General features: G+C 40.2%; 1 protein-coding gene across 7 annotated transcripts in view; it reads left to right on the plus strand.

The window, feature by feature from the left end:
- The window catches only part of LOC128695761 (SET and MYND domain-containing protein 4), a 100318-nt gene extending 76461 nt beyond the window's left edge, over nt 1-23857 (plus strand). For all 7 annotated transcript variants that reach the window (XM_070092976.1, XM_070092974.1, XM_070092977.1 and 4 more), the window contains 9 exons: nt 2334-2481; nt 3532-3712; nt 8784-8889; nt 10385-10458; nt 11762-11874; nt 12356-12545; nt 12812-12958; nt 21900-22041; nt 23715-23857. In XM_070092976.1, coding sequence (XP_069949077.1) covers nt 2334-2481; nt 3532-3712; nt 8784-8889; nt 10385-10458; nt 11762-11874; nt 12356-12545; nt 12812-12958; nt 21900-22041; nt 23715-23808 — 1195 coding nt within the window. In that variant the 3' untranslated portion in view covers nt 23809-23857. The remainder of the gene's footprint in view (nt 1-2333; nt 2482-3531; nt 3713-8783; nt 8890-10384; nt 10459-11761; nt 11875-12355; nt 12546-12811; nt 12959-21899; nt 22042-23714) is intronic.

A 23857-nucleotide genomic window follows, 5' to 3' on the forward strand; every position in this document is an offset into this window, starting at 1 on the left:
AGATAAGGTGCCATCATGTTTCTCACTACGTCACCTGAGATACCCAATAACATCTTGGTATCTTTCAATGTTTTACTACCCGTGTATACAACAATATCCAACACCAGGCCACTGTCACAATCACAGAGTACAAACAGTTTTATACCAAAGCGTTTCCTCTTGCTCGGTATATACTGCTTGAATGACAGTCTACCTTTGAACAAAATCAAAGACTCGTCAATTACAAGATTCTTGAATGGATAAAAGTATATCCTGAACTTTTGTTTGAGATACATGAAAACATTTCTAATCTTGTATAACCTGTCACTTCTGTCAGGCCTGGTTTTGTCAGAGAAGTGCAACATACGTAAGAGTAAGATAAACCTGTTCACTGGTATGATTTCACTGAAGACCGGGGTAGAAATTAGCCGATCTGTGGACCAGTATGCTTTTATATTATGCTTATAGACGTGAGGCATAAGCATTATTGTTGCAAAAAGCAAATGCATTTCTGCAACAGTCGTCTCTTTCCACCTGTGTAGTCTTGACTGTGGTGATAAGATCGTATTTGCCATGGTGTACTCAAAATACTTATTACTTTCCCTGACAATAATTTCCATCAATGGCTGGTCAAAGAATAATTCAAAGAATTCCAGTTCATTGGCCGTGGTTCCAAGGGGACAAGTAGGTAGAATTCCACTTTGAGAGTCATCAAAGTGGCGAGGCTTGGGAACAAAATTGGGATTTTGCTGCCAATCCCACATACGGTTTGCTGGTGGATACTGGACATCATAGGGTGGTTGTGGTGGGCTGGTGGCTGGTGCTCCGCTTTGTCCTTGAACTGACGAGTCAGCAGCGTGGGTCCCAGCGTGGCCTGGTGAGTCACGCATGGCGGTGCCACTACCATCACCACTAACACCATCCACTGATGCCTGTGGTCTATCCATGCCAAGGGTAGCCACATCATCCTCGCTATCACTACCTAAAACTGGTGTAGGGCCACGGGATGTACTCCGGAATGTACTCCGTCCCCTGGGCACAGTATAGGGTACTCTACCCGAGCGCATGCGGCGGCGAACATACCGACGCTTCACTGGTGAATATGATTCCTCACTATCACTACTCGAATGATCGTCGAGCGCAATAAAATCACAATCCACGTCACTATCATCATCATTACTGAAGTCAGAGGCCTGGCCACGCGAAAATATTAGTTTTCTCTTGTGTTGAGGAACAACCGACCGTGAGTCACGAGTGCCCACACCAGAGGTAGAAGGTTGAGGATCGTCAGGGTTTTCTGCACTATTATCGATATCCTGGTCATTCTTTTCGGTCACTAACTGATCAAAGCCATAGAATTCGTCTTCATTTCCACTTCCATCAGTGTCAGAACTATCAGATAGGAAGAGGAGAGTCCCAATTTTCCGGGGAGTGAGAGCTGACTTGCGATGAGGCATGGTGAACAAGGGTAACTGAGCCAGCGTTCCCACAATGCTATGCGGGCGCCTAGATTTTTTGTTTATGGCGCACACCCACCATGCAGACCCGTTCTCTCACATGTAGGCCTATGAGCATTTTCGCCCTAAATTTGACGGCGCTAGAATTTTGGCATAGATCTACGGTTTGGACACTCAACGTGAAGCCGTAGATCTACGGGACGGACCCTGAAAGGGTTAATGGTAAATAAGAGAAAACACTGAAAAATTTATGGACATAATTTAAGCAGTAAAATTTCAGGCATTATGCCAGCAAAGATCATATACAGGCTGGCCCTACTTTACAGCATTTTGCTAATGCAGCAATTTTCAGTTATATCCATTCTTCATTTATTGAGACTTCCTGCAATAAATATATTCACTACCTACTATAAGTTAAGGATGCAAATATATTAATGTGTGTGTACTGTATATGCATTTTTTAGGTCTAGCTCTATTATACACTTAATATATGATAGTGTAAAAATATTATCAGGCTTTTATATGCATTTGAAAGTGGAAGAAAAGGCTGTTTCACTTAGTGATTTTTCACTTCACAGTAGTAGCCCAAAACCTAACCTGCTATATAAGTGGGGACCTCCTGTATTGGTAACAATGAGTTGTTCATGAACGTCTTACTTGTTATTCATTTATACATGTGTGTGAAGCTGAGATTGGGAGTTCCCATGATGATCTGCTTGAACTTAAGCTGTTTAAATAATTTTCTGAAATATGGTCTCGTGTTCTTTACATAAACGTGAACTAACAAACAAGAAATTCATAAACATACAGTTGTTTACTTCACCGATATTTGTGGTGCATTTTAAATTATACCTAGTGGTTTTTAATCAAAATGTGTTTTATTGATTTTATTTTCAGGCATGAGGAATTGGAAGACAGAATGGAAGGAGTAGGAAAAAATGGTGTTTATAATGGTAGGGATCTAAGTGATGGATATAGGGCAGTGTATCATCTTATGCCCCACTTTAATAGGTGTCTTCCAGAAGATCAGCTTCAGTACTGTCTGGTGAGTTTCAGCCCAATTGGCTATAAATCATGAGCATTTGCGATGCATAGGGTCTGCTTTTATGTGCATAAGATAAATTCCAAATTTTCTTACCTTTTTAATATATATAATTCTGTAAGGGGGGGAACAGGTGGCTTCATTTTAATTTCTTAGGTTATCCTGGGATAAAAATAAGTTTATGCTGTTACGTATATACTTTTAATGTGTCCAAAACACGTGTGCCGTCAAGGCCATTGTGAAAAATGTATGTATGCTATATACACATCCCTTATACATAAATGCAGAGTGTCATATTTACATGTCCTGCTGAGTCATTGTGCTTCATGGTGCTCTACATGGACCTGCCTGGCTCTACATTTACATATTTTCTAGGTGTAACAAGGTGGCAGCAAATTTGAGGCATTATGCACAGTTAAAGAATTAGAGTGTACGTCTATGTTAACATGGATAAAGTTTTTTTTTCAACACGCCAGCCTTATCCCACCAAGGCAAGGTGACCTAAGAAGAAAAATGGCATTTTTTTTTTTTTTTTAATTTAGTAATTTATACAGAAGGGGTTATCAGCCCCCTTGCTCCCAGCATTTTAGTTGCCTCTTATGACACACACAGCTTACAGAGGAATTCTGTTCCACTTCCCCATGGAGATAAGAGGAAATAAAGAAAAACAAGAACTATTAAGAAAATAGAAGAAAACACAGATGGGTGTGTATATAAATGCGTGTTTATGCATGTGCAGCGTGACCTAAGTACAAGTAGCAAGATTTACAGTGGTACCCCGAGTTTCGAACTTTCTTTGTTCCAGAAGGCTGTTTGAGTGCCGTTACCAAACGAATTTGTTCCCATAAGGAATAATGTAAATTAGATTGGTCTGTTTCAGACCCCCAGAAATACACTTACAAAGTGCACTTACAATAATACACTTACATAATTGGTCGAGTTGGGAGCAGTTCAAAACTCGGGGTACCACTGTATCTGTTATCCCCCGTGTGGATAGAGTTACTGTATTTAAATAGTTTTCTGTCATATACAAGTAATATTTTTGCTTTTTAGGCTGCAATTCTTTTGGCAACTGCAGTTTTGGATAAAACAAATTTCCCAAAGCATAATGAGGCTGTGATGAAGAGTGAAGATCACCTTGATGTGGCCCATCTTGCTTCTGCAGTAATGAGGCACATTGCTCAACTAGTATCCAATGCCCATGCAGTGACACAGATCATGGGATCAAGTTCAGGTAAGATTTTTATCAAATGTTTAGTTGCCATAGTAGCTTATTTTTTATCTGGCCATAAGGTCTAATTTATGAGAGAATGAAAATGAGAGAGAGAATGAGAATGAAAGAATGAGAGAAAGAATGAGGAAGAGAGAGAATGAATGAATGAAAGAGAATGAGAGAATGAATGAACAAACGAAAGAGAGAATGAACGAGAGAGAGAGAGAATGAATGAATGAACGAGAGAGAATGAATGAATGAACGAGAGAGAATGAGTGAATGAATGAGAGAGAATGAATGAACGAGAGAGAGAGAATGAATGAATGAATGAACGAGAGAGAGAATGAATGAACGAGAGAGAGAATGAATGAACGAGAGAGAGAATGAATGAACGAGAGAGAAAATGAATGAACGAGAGAGAGTGAATGAATGAACGAGGGAATGAATGAATGAATGAACGAGAGAGAGAATGAATGAATGAGAGAATGAATGAATGAGAGAACGAATGAATGAGAGAACGAATGAATGAACGAGAGAGAATGAATGAATGAGAGAGAGAGAGAGCGAATGAATGAGAGAATGAATGAATGAGAGAATGAATGAATGAATGAGAGATAAAGAAGGGAAGAAAAATATTCACTAAAGCAGTAATGTGATGGAGTAAATGGCAATGTGATGTAGAAGATAAAAACATAATGGAGGAAAGTGCAGTAGGATAGAGAAAATGGAACAAACTACTAATTAATTTTGCAATTTGTGTAAAATTGCTCCATCAAATTTTTCTAAGCCTGAAATGTTATGAGAACTTTTTCAGAGAAGACAATATTTGACTGAGAAAGAAAAGTAAAAGGAATATAGAAATTAGTAATGTTTAACAGATTTGAAGATGAAAACTTTGAGGAGGACTTAAAGTTTAAGTAAATATGGTTGGTGGTCATTTATGTTGATTAAAGTGAGGAATTTGTAAGACCACAGTACTACCTTCGTACAGTTTACAACTAACCCACCTTTTGGAGATGAAAGTGTACATGATGTTTGTCCATCTTGATCCATTATCAGGTTCCAGTTATGTCATTGTGAATCTTATTCACCACTTTAGCTTATAGTTAAAGGTATCAACCACCATGTTGTGTAATGAAAAGAAAGATTTTATGTTGTGCAATGTATAGTTTTTTTTTAATACAGTAATTGCACTAGTCTTTTTTTTTTTTTTTTTTTTTTTTTATAAAGTAAATTTTATATGTACCCTACTCTACATCTAAAAATAAGCCTAAATCATCCCTGGCCCAGGGATCGCCCACCTCGCATACCCAGGTTGTCAACTCCCCTCAACCCGATAAGTCAACACCTGAACATAACAATGCCCCAGAAATTGGTGCCTACTCTCCCGCTATTGAAGCTGATCCTGTTGAACAGGAACTTTCCCAGGATAACTCACCTTGCCTACCTAATATTCCCTTGGAGCCTCCACAGTCTCCCATTAACTCGCACGAGCCTCTGCTTCCTGTAACTGGGAATATCATACCTCCGTTTTCTGATGATGACTCTAACGATTCTAATGAATCTGTTAATATTACCACCTCTAGTGAAGATGATGGCATTTTTAATACACAAGCACCTACGCAGAAGTTCCCTCTTCCCCTTGACGAGTCCAGCAGGAATAGTGTGGATACCACACATGACACTACTTGCAGGCGTTCAGACCGCAGTACACGAGCGAAGTGCAAGAAATAATGGGGATTACAATTTTCCAATTTAATGTTCAACATTTCTTTAATAACCGTTACCTTCTTGAGGTTGAACTACATAATTACAATCCCGATGTTATACTTTTGAATGAGACAGCTGCAAGAGTTGATCAACATATTAAATTACGTGGTTACTGCACTGTGGAGAAATCGAGAGGACCCTTTAGTGCTGTAGCCATCTTAGTTAAATTAGGCTATACATTTAAAAATATTCATGTTGATGAAGATAACATTCTTGCAATAGAAATGACAACGTCTCATGGACAACTAGTGATAGGAACTGGATATTTTCCCCCGAGACAACAATATAGAGTCAATTCCTCTACATAGGTTATTAAGCAGAAATATTCCAACAATTCTAGCGGGAGATTTTAATCCTCATCACCCTGCCCTCTTCAACTGTGGAGCTGGTATTCTACTGGGTGACTTAAAAGGAAAACAACTCTTTAATATCATGACAGCTAGAAACTTGTTATTTCAAGGCCCATTCTTTAAATCGTACATTGAACCTCATCCAGGGACACCAGATATAGTACTGACAAACAGAGACTGTGACATCTTTCACTGTCGTATATCTCCTGGTGGAAATGTAGGATCTGACCATATCCCTGTTATAATACAACTACAAACTTCTCCATTTAGAATCCCTGTACCTCCTAAACCCAATCTTAACACCCTAGGATTTGACCCCTTCAGGGCATTTCTGGGTGACGATGAAATTGTGTCATTGGAAAATCTACCTTCCACTGCAATTGATGATGCAATCAGGTCCCTGCATAATCGAATAATTGAAGCTACTAATGCAACTTGTCAATTAGCTTCCACAAAGATTTACCAACAATATAAACCTACTAGGGAAATTAGAGACAATTTAAGAAATTATCAAGCAGAATGTCGAAGGCATCTTCAAACTCGACAACCACCAGCAGCTACACTGCACCAATTAAGGCAAGAATTAATTAACATGATTAGTCATCACAAACGGGACTTATGGAAATTGCTAGTTCTTCAAGCTAATCAGTACAAACGTGAACCAGCAAAATTTTGGAGTAAGATCCGACAACTTTTAGGGGCAAAGTACAAGGCTCCTAACTACCTAGTTCATACCTTCACTGATGAGGATGATGAAGATGTTGAAACTAAACTTGACGATCCACAGGACCAAGCTAATTTGATGGGTGATGTATGGGAGAAAATTCTCTCCCACAATAACAGTCGTCAATTTAACAATAATCATTATCAGTTGGTAAATGAATGGAGAGATGAGAACTTGGATGACCTACAACCACTACCTCCATCGATACTTCAACTCTTGAAGATACCCACCCGCTTACTAGACCTATTACATTACTAGAGATGAGTCAGGTTATTGGAAGAATGCACAATAGAGCCCCTGGCCTCTCTGGAATAACAATGAAACAAATAAAGTTCCTCCCCAGAAATTGTAAACAGTCTTTGGTAAATATCTTTAATGCCATCTTGGCCTCAGGACATTTTCCAGTGGTTTTTAAGACTGCTAGGATGATCTTTCTTGGTAAGCCCAATAAAGACATTCACCAACCTGGGAACTATAGACCTATATCTTTACTTGAAGTCACTGGAAAAGTTCTTGAGAAGGTCATTTCCAACAGATTGAACTACTATATGGAGTTTAATCACTTTTTTACTGAAAACAATTTGGCTTTAGAACACATAGAGGTACCAATCATGCAATAAACGTTATTTTCGATACTGTAGCAAGTCTAAAGCATCAGGGGAATCTTGCCTTAATTGCCACCAGAGATGTTCATAAAGCTTTTGATAGCTTATGGCATGATGGCCTAATATACAAACTCATTGACCTACCAGACCATAACTGGACTTTTCTCAGAGTAATATATAATTTCTTAACTCAAAGAAAAATCATTCCCACCTTTCATGGCAGGTCGGCAGAGCCTTTTATACCGACAGCTGGTGTCCCACAAGGTTCTTGTCTCAGTCCACTTCTGTTCAACATTTATGTGAATGACCTTCCTCAACCAGAGTTTAATGATACAATTGTGATACAGTTTGCAGATGATGATATTCATGTCGTCTCATCAACTCCGGTAACAGGAAAATACAAGTATGAGAGAGTCATAGAAAAAATGAATATTGAACTTCGTCGAACATCTAATTGGGAAAAGAAATGGAGAATTACGACTAATCCTGACAAGGTCCTTGTTAGCACGATAGGATGTTTTGCATCAACAATTGAAGATAAAGGGGGTATCTCCATCAGAGGTACACCTGTAGCCATTAGAAACCCTAACAAGATCTTGGGATATGACATAGACAGGCTGCTCCACTCAACATCTCATGTAACTAAAAAGATCAACATAGCCAAAGCCGGTCTTAGCAGTCTCTTTCGATTCAATCAAGCCCCTCAACATGTCAAAAAACATCTGTATAAAATGTTAATAAGACCTATACTCGAATACCCTTGTGTCCCAATGTCATTAACAACAAAGACAAATATGCTACGGTTACAAAGGGTCCAGAATAGAGCTCTTCGCTTCATTACCGATACCAGGAGGAGAGACAGAGTAAAAATGGCAGATTTACACACACAACAAGATATTACTGCCATAAATGTACGCCTTGACACCCTAAAAAAGAAACAACTCTATACAATGCAAGAACTATACATGCCAGATAGAGAACATCCTATACAAGTGGTAAATACCACAGATTATAGCATCAATACTCCTCCTCACAGGACTCAAAAAATGACTCTCCCACAGAGGGTCCGTGGTTTTATACATAAAGATGATTACCCTCGACCCATGATATTGAGCAACCTCCCTGATGAAGATTGGGTAACACCAGAACCCTTCTATGTATACTGAGTACATCATTGCCCCCAGTTAGGGAGATATCTTATATAACAACCTAATGTAAAAATTATGCTATTTACTATGGCTGGACACCACCTGTAAGAAGCCATTGTCACGGAATTCTATAAACTGGCCAGAAAATTATTGCCTTCATTGTCGCATAAATATCCGTTGTGCAATCGCAAAAAAAAAAAAAAAAGCAATTGCAACTTGTATAATTACTACCAATTCAGAGTCATGTACTTATATTCTGTTATATCTATGTGACTCTGATGGGTTAGTCTTATACCTCTTAAAGAATATCTTATCATTTCACGTACACTTTTTAAATTACACCAAAGTGGTTGAGCCACTTACCTTTTATATCCTACCTCTCTCCCCCCTCCCACCCTTTTCCAAAATTTCTATCCTTACCCATCCTTCTTCCTTACCCATCTCACCAAAGCTCTGGTCTGGATACCAATATAAATATATCTTATCATTTGGCAGGAGGGAAGAGTAAGGTTGAGAAAGTGTCACAGAAGAGGATTGCATCTGCTATCTACCCCACTGCCAGCCTCATGAATCATTCTTGTAAACCTAATATTATCAACAGGTAGTATTTAAACATGCAGATTTTTTATTTTCAGTTTATAATGAACTTAATTGTTTAGCATGGGATTCATGTAAATAAATATTTGGTTTGTGAAACTTGTATAATAAGGGATGGATAAGGATATAATAATAATATCTTTATTTACTACATGTACACGGTATACAGGCCTAGCTGACATCAATGACATGTGTACTGCTATATAGAAAGCTCCTTCTTATACAGAGCATTTTGGGCAAATTAGGTCAGTTTTGTCTTATGGAAACTCATTCCTAATGTTTTCCAGCCATACTGGAGGAGATTCGAACCCAGGACCTCAGTGTGTGAGCTGAGTGCGCTAGCCACTCGCTGGTACTAATAGTACTAATTTACTAACTTATGTGTTAGGTGAAAATACATCCTTTTATTAGGGTCAATCTACAGTTCTAGTAGCCTGGACTAGGTTAAATCATCATAACATTTCATAACACACATGTATCTGATACTGACCTAAATAGACATTGAAAAAAGTTATAAAAAAGTGCATCACAGAGACTGATATGTGGTAACTAAAAAAATCATGAGAAAAATAAGGCATTTTATGAGATACAGTAGGTAAAAACAGATTCCACTTTGTGTATAAACGAAGTGGAATCTAAGTAACAAAATCAGTGTAAACAGTTGACTTAAGAGGGCATTAAAGGTTATTGTGTCATTTCCTCTTTTTGGTATAGAGTATTGTGTGGGAGGGGGGAGTGGGTTATCCAGGTAAAAACTTCCCCTTTTACCCTAGGTATGAGAAAACAAGTGGATGGCATGTCATCCTGCTTGGAACCTTTAAACTACCCACTGTCTAATTCTATCAGACTTCACTTAAATCCACTTACTCCCTCAAATGGAGTAGTTCTTTTAGCCAACTTAAATCACTTGTTAGCCCCCTTCATACCGTCAGTATACACTCAAGTTCACTTGCCCCCCTTGGATGGTTCACTTAGCCACTTATAAAACTTTTATACTGAGGAGATTCAAGCTTTCTCCAATACCCCTTGGTACACCCAGAGTAGCTGACCGTTTTCATGCTCAGTTAATACTTAGCACTTAAGCTATGCTCAGCCTCTTCACAAGTAACCCACACTATATTCAGTCTTATCCATACAACTTATCAGAGGACAACTTGAGCCACCTCTTTGTCATGCAATGATTTATTGTAATGACCCGTGTGAGCATATAATGCACCGCCAGTCAGCAGAATTTCACACATGCTCACCATATTTTCAGTACTCGATACAGTGATAATCATACTTGTCTGATAACTCTTTCATGATATGATGAATGCTACATTTCTCCGTAGGTAATCATTGGTGCTTAGAAGTCATCAGTATCAGACAGCAATGATTGTAATTAACAAGGAACACAGTGTAATAGAAATAAATAAGGAATTATGTAATTATTGTGAATGAAATTCTTTTAAGTCGTAATTCTCTTTTATACGTTAATAACATCATCTTTCTTTTTACAGTTTTTATAAGGATTTGCTAGTAATACGGACGATTGAAGATGTCAACTCTGATGGCCAAATTTACAACTGCTATGGTAGGGAGTATTAATATTCCATTTCTAGTATATTTTTCAGGGGTAACATATTTATAGCTCAGATGGAACAAAGCAAAAGAGCTCTATATAGAACTACAGAATATGGCATCAGAAAATAGATAGGGTGGCTAGCACAAAGCATGAATAAAAGATGTACATACCTCTGACCAGTTTCAAGAATTTCTCTACTCTTGGAATCTGTTATGAGGCTAGGCTTTTCTAGTGATTACCTGATCAGCAAGACTATTACTCTTCTGTTTGAAAATCTACTTACGACACCCTGGTTGATCAGGGTCACACACACACTAGTATACATGTACATAGGCAGTAGACTATAGTGTTTCCTTTATGCTGTTTTACATATATTTTATGGTAACACATTCAGAAATTTGTTACTTCTATCAAAGAAGCACCTAGGTTCATGTTACATATATGTCTTACAGCTAATAATTTCAATTTTTAAGTTAGTAATAGTTTTAAAACTTCTAATATCACACTAATACACTGGTGTGTCTTATACTGTGTAATGGGAAATATTGTAATACAGTATGCAATTTTTTTTTTTACAAACCGGCCATATGCCACCGAGGTAGGGTGGCCTAAAGAGAAAAATGAAAGCTTCTCTCTTTAAATTTGGTAGTTATACAGGAGAAGGGGGTTACTAGCCCCTTGCTCCCGGCATTTTAGTTGCCTCTTACGACACACACGACTTATGGAGGAAGAATTTTTTTCCCACTTTCCCATGGAGAGTTTTACTGATATCAAAAAATAAAAACATAAATTTTTATGAGGAGGTGCAGGGCAACTAGAGTTGTCCTGAATGTGGAAAGGGCAGTGCCTGCACTCTGATGGAGGTGTGTGGATGTTGCAGATGGAAGGTGATTGTGATAGCACACTTCTGACAAGATGCAATTAAATGAATGATGGTGAATGTGTTTTCTTTGGATCACCCTGCCTTGGTGGGAGACAGCCACTGAGGTAAAAGTAATAATAATAATAAAGTATAAGCGATATTTTGAATAATTTCTGTCTAAACTATTCGGAATATTGCCAAGATTACCCTAAAGAGCATTTTGAAGGGTGAAGTACTATACTGTATATACTGTAACAAAAAAGAAGACATACAGAATTTTGAGTCAGTGGACAGAGAGGTCAGGCTGCAAAAATCTAGTGAAGCTTATGAATATGTAACACCATCAAGCAGTGCTATAGTGCCATTAATAGGGAAAACAATGTGTATTTTTTATTTGCTAATGATTTGTATTGTATTAGGCTTTAAAACACTGTCTTTGGTTCTCTGCAGGTCCACACTACTGCCGTCAGGTACGTCAGGAGAGACAAGATTCTTTAAACCGACAATATTTTTTTATGTGCAAGTGTGAACCATGCACCCAGCCTGAATACTTGCAGAAGGAGGTAATTATATATAATTTATATATTACACTTTTTGTTTTTGTTTCTTATAGATTGAATCATGAGTTTTATTTTGTTTCACCACTTAAAATTTTATATAGAAGTGCAGTATATAAGAAAAAGTAATTGTTTAAAAGATTTACTAAATAGTACCTATGTACTCTGCTGTATTTTCTGTCATATACAGCACACCAGATGCACTGATTTTAGGATAGAATACAAGAAGTAAATCTTTCTTTGATATCCCATGTGTTCAACTCAACATGAATAGAAACTCCATGAAAAGAAAAGGCTAAAAAAAAAAAAGTGAAACACACTACCAAAACATTATAAAAGGTTCCTATATTCCAAAGGCTTAAAATATCCAAAGTTTTATGTAAATTTACATAGATCGAATAAAAATGTCATACATATTGAAGTCTTATTAACTGCCTTTATTTCAAAATATTTTCTAATTATTGTTGTACAACTACTAACTTTACAGGCAAGCTGGAGTGGGTTTCATTGTGAGAACTGTGGAGGTGTGTTATCATGGATGGGGGAAAATGAACCAGCAGGGTCTGATTTTGCAGAGAGTACAGGTGTTTTTCTTTGTCTTCAGTGTCATAAACTACAGAGGCCATCAGGACACTTAGTACAAGTGTGCACTAAGGTCAACTCTTTATTTGAAGCTGGTAAGCATGCATACAAAAATATAATCAATACAGGATTTCTGTTATACATACAGTACATATGTACATTCATACATATGCATTCATAACATACATGTACACACGCATTAAATATTTTCATGGTTTATTTTTATGTGTAGCTACGTTAGATTAGCTAAAATAACCTTATATAAGGTCTGTAGTGTGCCATCATTGTCACATTTTGAATTAAAATTAATCATAGATTCAAGAATTATGTGAATGAATTGGCCTCTTTTTTCTTGTTACAGGTGAAGAGACTTTACTGAAAGGTGATGTATCAAGTGCTGTGAGCTTTCTAAAGAAAGCTGTCTCAATAGGATCTGAGGTTTACCTGCCAGAAAATCAGTACTTTATTTCTGTGCGGGACACACTTGCACGTGCTTTCAGTGAATTAGGTAAAAATTCTAAATATTTTATGATACTTGACATTTGTTGAAGTTTTGTTAAAAGTTCAACAATTAGGGCACCATTTTACTGTTAACAAAATAAAACTAACTTTGAAGCTAAGAAAAATTTAAATCTCTACAATTAGCATTTTAAATACTCCATTTAGTTACCTTTTCCTATCGTGCAAAGTATAAAAATTAAGTTTCTTTTACCAAATACTATATCATCCATAAGCTGAATTTAGCATGAAAAAGAGTGCATTAGAATGAGAAATTTTGCAGATCTGTTAATGTGCTTTTCTACTGTGGAACACTTGTGGATCCACCTGAAATATACCATACCAAAACCTCCCCTCTTCAAGCCTAAATAAGATCTATATGCATGCTCTCTGATCAGTAATGTCCTCTTACACCTCAGTTGCCAGATATTCACTTGTTATCATCAGTGTTGCTCAAGACTTCAAGGTTGCGCTAAGATTCATTTGTCATCCGTTCCATTCTTTATTTCTCAGGGTTCTTCGGGGCCCCGTCGACTGCCTAATATTTTTGTGGGTGAACATTTGTTTTCTCTGGAGTACTGGTTACCTGCTGTTAGATCAAGCTGTGTTCAGATTGGGATGGTTCCTCATTTAGAAGCCCTGTTGTGTTATTCCATGTCCTTCCCATTGCTCTGGTCCTCATCCAGCTGCCTCCTACATCGATGGGCCTGGTCCCATCAAGAGACCATGGTGGAGACAGTGATGAGCTAGTGACATTTGATAAAAAAAAAAAAAAAATTGCAGTAAAAGCCTTCATTTGGACTTGAAAAAGCCTAATTCTGGATGAAACTTTAGCCCTTATGCTGTCTTGTATGCAGATCTACATTTTAAGCACAGTGTCCTCAAATATGCTGTGAGTGGCAAATTTTGGCCTAGACATGAGAGAAATTGGTTTGTGGTGAATATGCATGGTAAAAAAATCCTTCCCCCATGTAGTGCATGATGGAGAAAAGCAAATCTCTGACCTTGTGTTTGGTTTAAAATAGTGACTTTGAAGTGTTGTCTAGGATGATTTTATTGGCTGTTTTTTTTATATCAGTTGATAGAATGGAAGACATACTACTGAAATACACATGATGGTTGGTGTCAAGAGTTGAAGTAGCAGAAATATTTGACTTTTGACAATTTCTCTTTCCCCCCATGGTATGCTTTATGAGTTTTTACTAGGTCTGCTTCATTATTAGGATACCATAAACCATAACCAATCATTCCTGGTTTTACTTTATTATCTAAGAAATACAGTAATACTTTATTTTTTGTGTGATGATAAATTTAAAATGGAAGGCAAGTGTAATATAGGAGAGGAAATGTTATTTTAGTCATCTGGAATGCCTAGTCCTCTTCAAGGGGGGCTCCTTGGCGTGGTGAAGAGGCTCTTGGTCTGAGGAATTAGACCTGTCGGTCTTCTTCCTCAGACCGAACCTAATTACCCCCCAATCTCCCCTCCCCTATCCCATCCTCCCCTTTTTCCTTTCCTCCTCCCCACCCCTCCCTTTTGCCCTTCCTCTTTTTGGCCTTTGGGATTTCTCCCACAGGCGCGCTAGTTCCTAGGTAGGGGAAAGGATACCGGGGTCCATCCCATTCCATTGAGGTTCTTGGCGGTGGCGTAGTTTGCCGTGGAATCTCGATCGCCTGGGGATGTCCCGATCTCTCTCCAGTATCCCGGAATAGCTTTGGGTGTCTTTCGGGCGACGGGTGTATCTCTGGAAGCCACCTTTCGGATTCCGGGGGTGGTGGCCGAAGGAGGTATGCTTTGTGGCGGATATCCGGCCGCCCTCTCTTTTGTCCACCGAGGTAGCTCGGCAGATGTGAGGTTGTTATCCCGGATTGCTGGTTTACTGGCATGAAGGGTAGGGTATGGCACGGGTTCCATGCTGCATCTGCGCTACTAGCGGTGCTGAGGTCCTCTTGGGCACGGAGGGAGATTTCCGGCCCTTTCATTCCTCCTGGGAACTATTCCTCCCCGCTCCCCCCTTTTTTTTATTCTTTTTTTATTTTTATTTTCTTTTCTTTCTTTTTTTTTCTTAAAAACAAAAAGCAAAGGAGTAACCTAACCATGGAGAACCCAATCCATGAACCCACTACCCCCGGGCCCCTTCTTGATACCGCACCCCATTCTGACCCTGCCTTGTTTTTAGACCACTCTTCGGACACTCCTGATGCCCCTGTACCTCTTGCTGGTGCTGTTTCCTCACCCGCTTCAGGTACCGGGGCTTCGACTGACTCCTTCGATTTGTCTGAACTCCGCTCTCCTTTGACTATGCTTCCGGCTTCTCCCTCTACGGTACGGCAATTTTCGAATCGCCCGCCCCTTTCACGCCGGACCAACTCTGGTCCTACTCCTAAACACCAACGTCAATCTCCTGATGATGCTCCTTCGTTACCTTCCCATTCTACTCGGAAAAGACCGACACATCATGCACTCCCTCTCCACGCTCAGTTTCGGACCACACAATGGACTAAATTCTTTACTTTAAGACCGACTTCTTCTTCTGCCTACCTTTCTGACCATAGTATTGGCAAAGCGCTCCTGCATCATGTTGGTAGAAATATTTCATTTCATGCTCTCAAGAGCGGTACGCGCATCGTCACTGTCCAGAATGCTACCCAAGCTCATGATCTTTCTCTCCTTTTGCATATGGATACTACTACTATCACTATTGAAAAACATCTTTCTCTCAATTCTTGTAGTGGTACTGTCATTCTGCCCCATACCATAGTCCAACAGAATTTCCAGTCATGTGGCAATGACATTCTTGAACAGCTGGAACTCCAGGATCTCCCAATCCTCACAGTAGACACTTATGTCCTTCCTGCCCGTGGGCGGAGACATTACCCTTGCAATGTAGCTCGTTTAACTTTTGACAGCCGAGAACTCCCGTCCTCTGTATATGTCGCGGGACATCGGTTACAAGTTCGAAAGGTGATACCTACACAGCAACAGTGTAGAAATTGTTGGCGTTTTGGTCACCCAGCGAAATATTGCAGATCTATGGCCGAATGCCCAGTCTGTGGTGCTGACGACCATTCTAATACATCTTGCAGTCAACCTCCATCTTGCCTTAATTGTAATGAAGCTCACCCTTCGTACTCCCGCCATTGCCAGGTCTACTTAAATGAACGTGAAATCCATTGCCTCAAAGAGGCAGGAGGTCTCCCTTATGCTATGGCAGTTACTCATCTCCGCCTCCAAGGGAGACTACCCTGTGTTTCTTATTCTCGTGTTTCAAAACATCCCCCCACTTCTGGGGTCCCATCTTCTGCAGCCGCCTCTGTTGTTACCCCTCCCATAGCCACTCCGGCATCTAATCCTTTTGCTGTCCTTGGCTCTGACGTCCCGACTACAACTCAGTCTGTTCTCACATCTTCGCGTCCTTCCTCACAAGCCCCAGTATCGACAAGACCTCGTATGACACCTAATACCAATCGCCCCTCTACTTCTCAGAAGTACAAAAAAATCCACATTGCTCAAATCTTCTTTGCCCCTTCCTTCCCTTCTTCCACCTCCACACTTTACCTTTCCAGTCTCTGGGCCAAGTTCTTCCCCTCTCTCTGGCTCTATTACAAGTGTGGAGATTCACCCTCCTCCTCGTACTATGCCTTCCACCCCCGTCCCCTCCCAAGTTTCTCCCTCTTCTGCCACCTCCCAGGTTTCTGCCTCTTCTGTCCCCCCCCCACACTTCATCTCCAGTCCCTTACACTCTTTCCTCCCTCTCTACTTTGGTACAGTCCATTACTGTCCCAATCTTTACTCACCCTCCCCCTTCTATCTCCAATATGGTCTCCCATACATCTTTGAGTTCAGAAACACTTGAAGCCATTTCAGAATATATTGCAGAGACTAAACCTTCAATGGACACTGATTCACTTCCTCTTCCTTCTCTTCCCTCTCCTCCATCTTCACAACACTCCGTTCCTTCGCTGCTTGAACGTCTTCCAATGCCACCACACGTTGACTTTTCTAACCCCTCTAGTCTGTAGGTGCCTTTCCCTACGGATTCCTGGTATTTTCTTCATCGCCAATCATGGCCTATTTACAGTGGAATATCTGCGGCCTCAGGGGTAATCGGGGTGAGCTTCAGATGTTGCTTTTCAGGTTTTCCCCTGTTGGTGCTTGCTTACAAGAACCAAAATTACACTCGGCTGTTTTCCAACCTATCTCAGGCTATAATTTATTGTATTCTTCGGATCCTTTCTCAGATGGGACCTTAATGAAAGTGCCCTTCTTCTACGCAATGATATTCCGTACTGTCAACTATTTGTCCATACCTCGCTGCATTACACTGCAGCCCGTATCCACTTGAATAAGTGGTTTACAATATGTTCTTTATATCTCTCTCCTTCTCGAGCATTTTCTATCCCAGACTTAACCTTTCTTGTTTCATCCTTACCACCACCACTTCTGTTACTTGGTGATTTTAACGCCCACCATTTCCTCGGGGGGGGGGGGGGTCTCATTGTGACTCACGTGGCATCCAGTTGGAGGCTTTTCTCGCCTCTCACCCCCTCTATGTTTTAAATACTGGTACTCCCACCCATTTTGATCCTCGTACTCATACTCTCTCTTGCATCGATATATCAGTCTGCTCTTCCTCCACTGCACTAGACTTCACCTGGTCTGTTCTACCGGACTTACATGACAGCGATCATTTTCCAATCATTCTTACTTCTCCTTCCTATTCACCACCTTTCCGTAGCCCTCGCTGGCAATTTGATCGGGCAATTTGGGATCTTTACTCGCAACTCGCTGCTTTTAGTGAGGTTCCTTCTTCATCCTTCATTGATGAGCTCCTACACATCTTCTCGACGTCAGTTTATACCGCAGCTTCTCATTCTATACCCCAAACTTCAGGCAGGCATTCTCAGAAGTGCGTGCCTTGGTGGTCTCCTGCTTGTGCTTGTGCAGTACGTTTGAAACGCGCTGCATGGGGCAGGTGCCGGTACAATAGAACCGCTGAGAGACTTCTTGATTTCAAGCAGAAGCGTGCGATCGCTCGCCGTGTCATCTGTGAAGCTAAACGCACTTGCTGGCGAGACTATGTTTCCATCATCACCTCTGCTTCTTCTATGAGTGCAGTCTGGAAAAAAGTGAGGAAATTGAGTGGTAAATACTCTCCTGACCCGGCTCCTGTTCTACGGGTCGCTGGTGTTGATGTAGCAAACCCTCTCGACGTTGCCATTGAACTTGGCACACATCTGGTCCGTATTTCCCGGGGGCTCCATCTATGCCCCTTGTTTCTTTCCTCAAAGTCTGCCAGAGAGTTAGTACCCTTGGACTTTTCTTCTCTCAGAGAAGAACAGTATAATGTGCCTTTTACACTTCAAGAACTAGAGGCAATGCTCTCAGCTTGCCGATCATCGGCAGCTGGGCCTGGCGACATTCATATTCGTATATTATAACATTTACATCGGTCAGCCCTTGTAGTCCTCTTACGACCTCTTCAATCTTATTTGGGCACAAGGAGTTCTTCCCCAGCTGTGGAAATCTGCCATTGTTCTCCCTTTCCACAAACCGGGTACTACAGGACATGATGCCTCCCACTATCGTCCCATCGCTCTTACTAGTGCAGTTTGCAAAGTGATGGAACGTCTCGTAAATCGACGTTTAATGTGATATTTAGAGACACAACAGTCTCTCCGCTAGTCAATATGGCTTTCATAAGGGCCGTTCTACCATAGACCCCTTACTACGCTTGGATACGTAGCATGTAGCATCTCACTTTTCCCTACCCCCCTGGGAAGTTCCAGCTGTTCGAGTCTGTTCTTTCTCACTCCCTTGCTCAAAAGCCGAACTGCCTACGGTGGCTTCCCGGTCTCTTTTTCTTGGTCACTTCCACTCTCATTCTCATGCCATCACTGTGTACACAGATGGCTCTAAGTCTTCAGACGGCGTCGGATTCGCAGCAGTGTTTCCGGACAGTGTCGTGCGGGGGCATTTACTATCTTCGGCTAGCATTTTTACTGCTGAATTGTATGCCATTCTTGCAGCACTTACTCGCATCGCATCTATGCCTGTGTCATCATTTGTGGTAGTCTCAGACTCCCTTAGTGCTCTACAGGCTATACGAAAATTTGATACATCTCACCCCCTAGTTCTCCGTATCCAACTTTGGCTACGCCGTATCTCTACCAAACATAAAGATATTGTTTTTTGTTGGGTCCCTGGTCATGTCGACGTGCAGGGCAATGAACAGGCAGACACTGCTGCGCGGTCAGCAGTACATGACCTACCAATTTCCTATAGAGGTGTTCCATTTCTGGACTATTTTGCTGCAATAGCTACCCACCTTCGCACCCGTTGGCAACAACGTTGGTCAACTCTGCTCGGTAACAAACTTCATTCTATTAAACCGAGCATAGGTTACTGGCCGTCTTCTTGTCATCAGTGCCGAGGTTGGGAGACCACTCTCTCCCGCCTTCGCATTGGCCACACTCGTCTTACTCATGGGTATCTCGTGGAGAGGCACCCTGTTCCTCTCTGTGAGCAGTGTCAAGTTCCAGTATCGATTAGCCACATTCTGTTAGATTGCCCTCTCTATCAACGAGCACGCAGAATTTACCTCCGTCGTCTTCGTTCTACTACTCTCTCTTTACCTTCCCTTCTTGCTGATGGACCCTCCTTTAATCCTGACTCTCTCATTGACTTCTTGACAACGACTGATTTACTCCACAAACTCTGATGATACTTTTCGCACTCCCCTCAGCCCTTTCTAGTTCAGTCTCTTGCTGCCCTTTACCCTTTCACCATCCACTACCCTGCTGTTATCCGTAACCTATTACTCATCCATCTCCCTTTTGCCACCTGATGCCCTCGCTTCCTTCCTGCCCTGCAGCGCTGTATAGTCCTTGTGGCTTAGTGCTTCTTTTTGATTATAATAATAATAATGGAATGCCTAGTGTTTATTTTGGACCTTTTTAAATTATATATATTTTTTAATTTTGTGTAAAATTAGCCAAGTTACCAACCTTGTCATAAGTTTATCTCCTATGTGCGGGTTATTTGTGTATTCTGTGCACTTTATAGGGTAGTTCTGATAGTTGAATGGGCATTTCTTGTGCTCATTTGATAGAATGGAAGGTTTGCCTTTAAAATAGCTAAGAATTGGGATGAATTAAGCAATAGAATTGGCTTAAAATAGAACTCAAAGTAGACAAAATTGCTGGTGGATAAATTGTGCCCAGACTGCCAACTTTCCACCTTTATAAGCCTGTAAGCTTTCCAAAATTTTCATATTTTTGGTGTCATTATTTTCAGAAAAAAATTCTCTACAATTTCAGAATTTTTTTTAAATTCCCAACACTGTCAGCACTTTTAATTTCAGGGGTTTTTGACAGTGAAAGGGTAAATAAAGGACTTCATTGCAGTTGTCCCTTTTACTAAGGACATGAGCCACTGGCACTTGCTCCATGCACCCTTTTTTCCCATCCCTCATGGCTTGATTCCTCTGAATCAAGTCTGATGGGGCTTATTTATATCCCAAGACCCCTGATTTCTCTTGGCCTGTGCCCCGTCCACCTGTATGTTTACTCTGGCTGCCATTTCTACTTTCGAACAAGTGGCTAATGAACTGGTCTCTCATTTGATATTACTATCAGGGCACCATTCATTTGTCTTATTGGTGCAGTTAGCTCAGGACATCCCTCCACACATGCTTGGCCAGGAGCTCTGACTCGACCCCTCCAACCACATATAAGCGAGTAGTACATACATGCACGCACAACCAGAGCAAAATACTCAGTGGAATTGATAAGGTAGACAGGGATAAGCTGTTTAATAGGTGGAAGTTAGTCATAGATGAGCCACAGGGATATTAGGAAGTATTTCTTTAGTCTCAGAGTGGTTGGGAAGTGGGTTCCATATATAGTTCTAAGAGCAGGTACTGTAAGACCCATGAGGCTAAGAGGGAATAAATCTGAAGAGTGGCAAGTTAAGAGGCAGGGCCAGGATCTAAGAATCAACCCCTTCAACCAAAAATAGGCCAACAGTGCACAGAGGCCACTATTTGCAGATGGAGTGAGTCCCCTCATCTCATTGCATTAAATTATGCACATGGCTTTATTATTTCATGTAAATAATTATAGCAGCCTCCCCCTCCCCTTCCCCTAGACTTTTAATTAATCCAACATTTATTTCTCTTTAATTCATAAATCTTTAACACAATTATGGTTATGTGCTGCATAACGATGTTTTGGTCAACGACAAACTGCACACGACAGTATACCGTGTTACGCTGGCAGCAGTCTCATACATCTGTTTACCAAATCTCTTGATAGCATCATTTTCCCTTGCTCTTGATTTAATCTCATATTTGGTTTATTCATCATGGCCTATGCAGGAGAACAACCACCCCAAAGAAAATTCACTGTGAAGGGTTTAGCAGAAGCTTTTGCAACCCTAAACAGATTCGATAAAAAGTTTGAAAACATGGACCCCCAACACTGGAAGGTTTTCATTAACAGACAGGAATGTTCATGGTATTATTATTGTTTCATGATGAGCACCAAACCTCTAGAGGTCATACAGCATCTGGGAAATGGGAGGCAGATTTGATCCAAGGGAAGAGTACCATATTTTCCAGCATATAAGGTGCACAAGCATTCCAACTTACTACTGTAATGAACTGCATGTCCATTTATAAAACACCACTTGCAAGTAACCTAAAGCCTACCCTTGACTCTGACTTTGAGCCTATAAGGCACAGGGTGATTTTCCAAGACTTATTGAGAGAAAAAAGTGCACCTTATATGCAGGAAAATACATTAACTCCAATTCCTTGAATAAAAAACTCTTCACTGGCATTAAGGCGCCTCTCCTTTGTAGGTTATAATTTTTTAAAAATTGTTTAGCTGCTGCTTTTAGCATCTGTTTTGACTACTCGTGAGTGATTAATTAGATTATAATATACTTGCAGGTGACTTTAAGAGCTGCTGCTTGGAATTGCGAGAATGTCTCAAAGTGGTAGAATTACGTTATGGTTCAGAGAGCATTGAGTTAGCACACGAGTTATTGAAGTTCTCAGATGTGTTAACACTAGCTTCTACCACTGATGCAAAGTAAGAACAGTGATGAATTTTAGTCAGTACTGTATTTGTATCTAATGTCAGATTGAGATCTTAAGCCATATTCATTTAATTAGTTATAAAGTAGACAAGTTTTCAGACCAGAAATGCTGTTTTAAGTAATGCAAAAAGAAAATGCAGGGAATATATTGTTGCCTTATTAGAAGCATGAGACTATACAGTACAGTATATGAAAATTTCAGATTGAAACCCATTTTTGTTATTGAGAAGTAGGATTTTACAGCTGCAGAAATGAAACTGACTTTATTGCAGTATTTCATATTAAGGATTTTTTTCATCATTGGGGTTTATAAAATAAATCCCATAGACACACTTTATAATCCGAGATGCATACCTGACCTATATTATGTATCTAATTTCATTTATGTTTAATGATGACATTAAGAAAACGAGCACAATCCCATTTCTTTCCCTTTTTCCGATGTTAACCTCATGTAATTTTGTTACAAAGTGAGTCTCACAAATGCCACCTTACCCCACTTATTTAATCAGTGGGAAGGATTTAACTTGTAGGGGTCATGTATTATTACATTGATGTGGGAACTGTAAACCCATAGGGGGCATACAGTGCCTGCTCCAATTCAAAGAATTGGAGTATAGGTTCCGTTTCTTAGATTGAGTCCCTCACCAGCATCATGGAACCTCCCTTCAGGGAAGGGATTGTTTAGTGGGAGGTATTTAGGTTTGATCCAAGGAAGGGGAAGATGAATCAGTTCCTCAGATCAAGAGCCCCTCATTTGTTTCAAAGTATCTCCTGGAGGAGGGATTCCACATGTTACATGAAGGTTTAACTAGTATATAGTTTTTATCCTACAAAATTGTGCATATGGGCTTGTGTTGTTAATACTAATGTCACTGTTTTCTTTATTATTGGGTTTTCACATTCAAAATAATTTATTGCTCTTCTTTCCTTCCCTGTTTAAGGGTTTAATGCTTCAATTTACAATATGGTTATTTAGAGTAGGGCGAGTTTATTGATCAACAGTATTTTGTTGCACTAGATAAGCATATTATCAGGAGCTACTAAACCTGTAAAGGGTTTTAGTGTGTGGGGAAAGGAGGGTAATCAAGCCAGATCCAAGGGAGTGAAAGGTAGCTCCAGTTCCTTTCATTAAGAATCTTTCAGCATCCATCAGATAAATAGTTCATAGCTTGATGTGAATTAAATTTAGAGCCCTTCAAAGGAGGTTTCTCGATGCTGGTGAGCAGCTCTTGATCTAAGGAATTGAACCTGTGCTCCCCTTGGATTGAACCAGAATGCCCTCTATTTTCCCCAATTATTATCAAAACTAAGCACTAAACCCACAAGGGTCATACAGTATTGTGCATCCATTTCCCCAAGCACTGTATGACCCCTGTGGATTTGATGCTCCTCCATGAATGTAATAATTAGATTTAGGGGAAAATGGTAAGCTCACAGGGTTGGACATACAGCACTTGGGGGAAATAGGCAATTAAGTTCAGCCAAGGGAAAGGACAAATTAAATTCCTTGATGCCAGCATGGGCCTCTTGATCTAGGAAAGTGGGCTTTACCTCCCCATGGATCAAACTCGTTTGTCTTCCATATCTCGAGGAACTGTAAGAGTTAACACACTTGGCAGTCTTTCCCCACTTCCATAAACCAAATGTCATTTTTTTTTTCCAGACTTCAAGGTGAAATTCAAGATGTGAGGAGAAGAATAGATGAAATTTTCACTTTAAATTATGGACCACATTGGAAGATATATCTTCATGTATAAAGATTTTCAGTAAAATGCTATGTTATTTATCCTACTCTTTTAACTTTTA

This window comes from Cherax quadricarinatus, chromosome 41, assembly GCF_038502225.1.
Source record: "Cherax quadricarinatus isolate ZL_2023a chromosome 41, ASM3850222v1, whole genome shotgun sequence".
Taxonomy (NCBI): Eukaryota; Metazoa; Arthropoda; class Malacostraca; order Decapoda; family Parastacidae; genus Cherax; species Cherax quadricarinatus.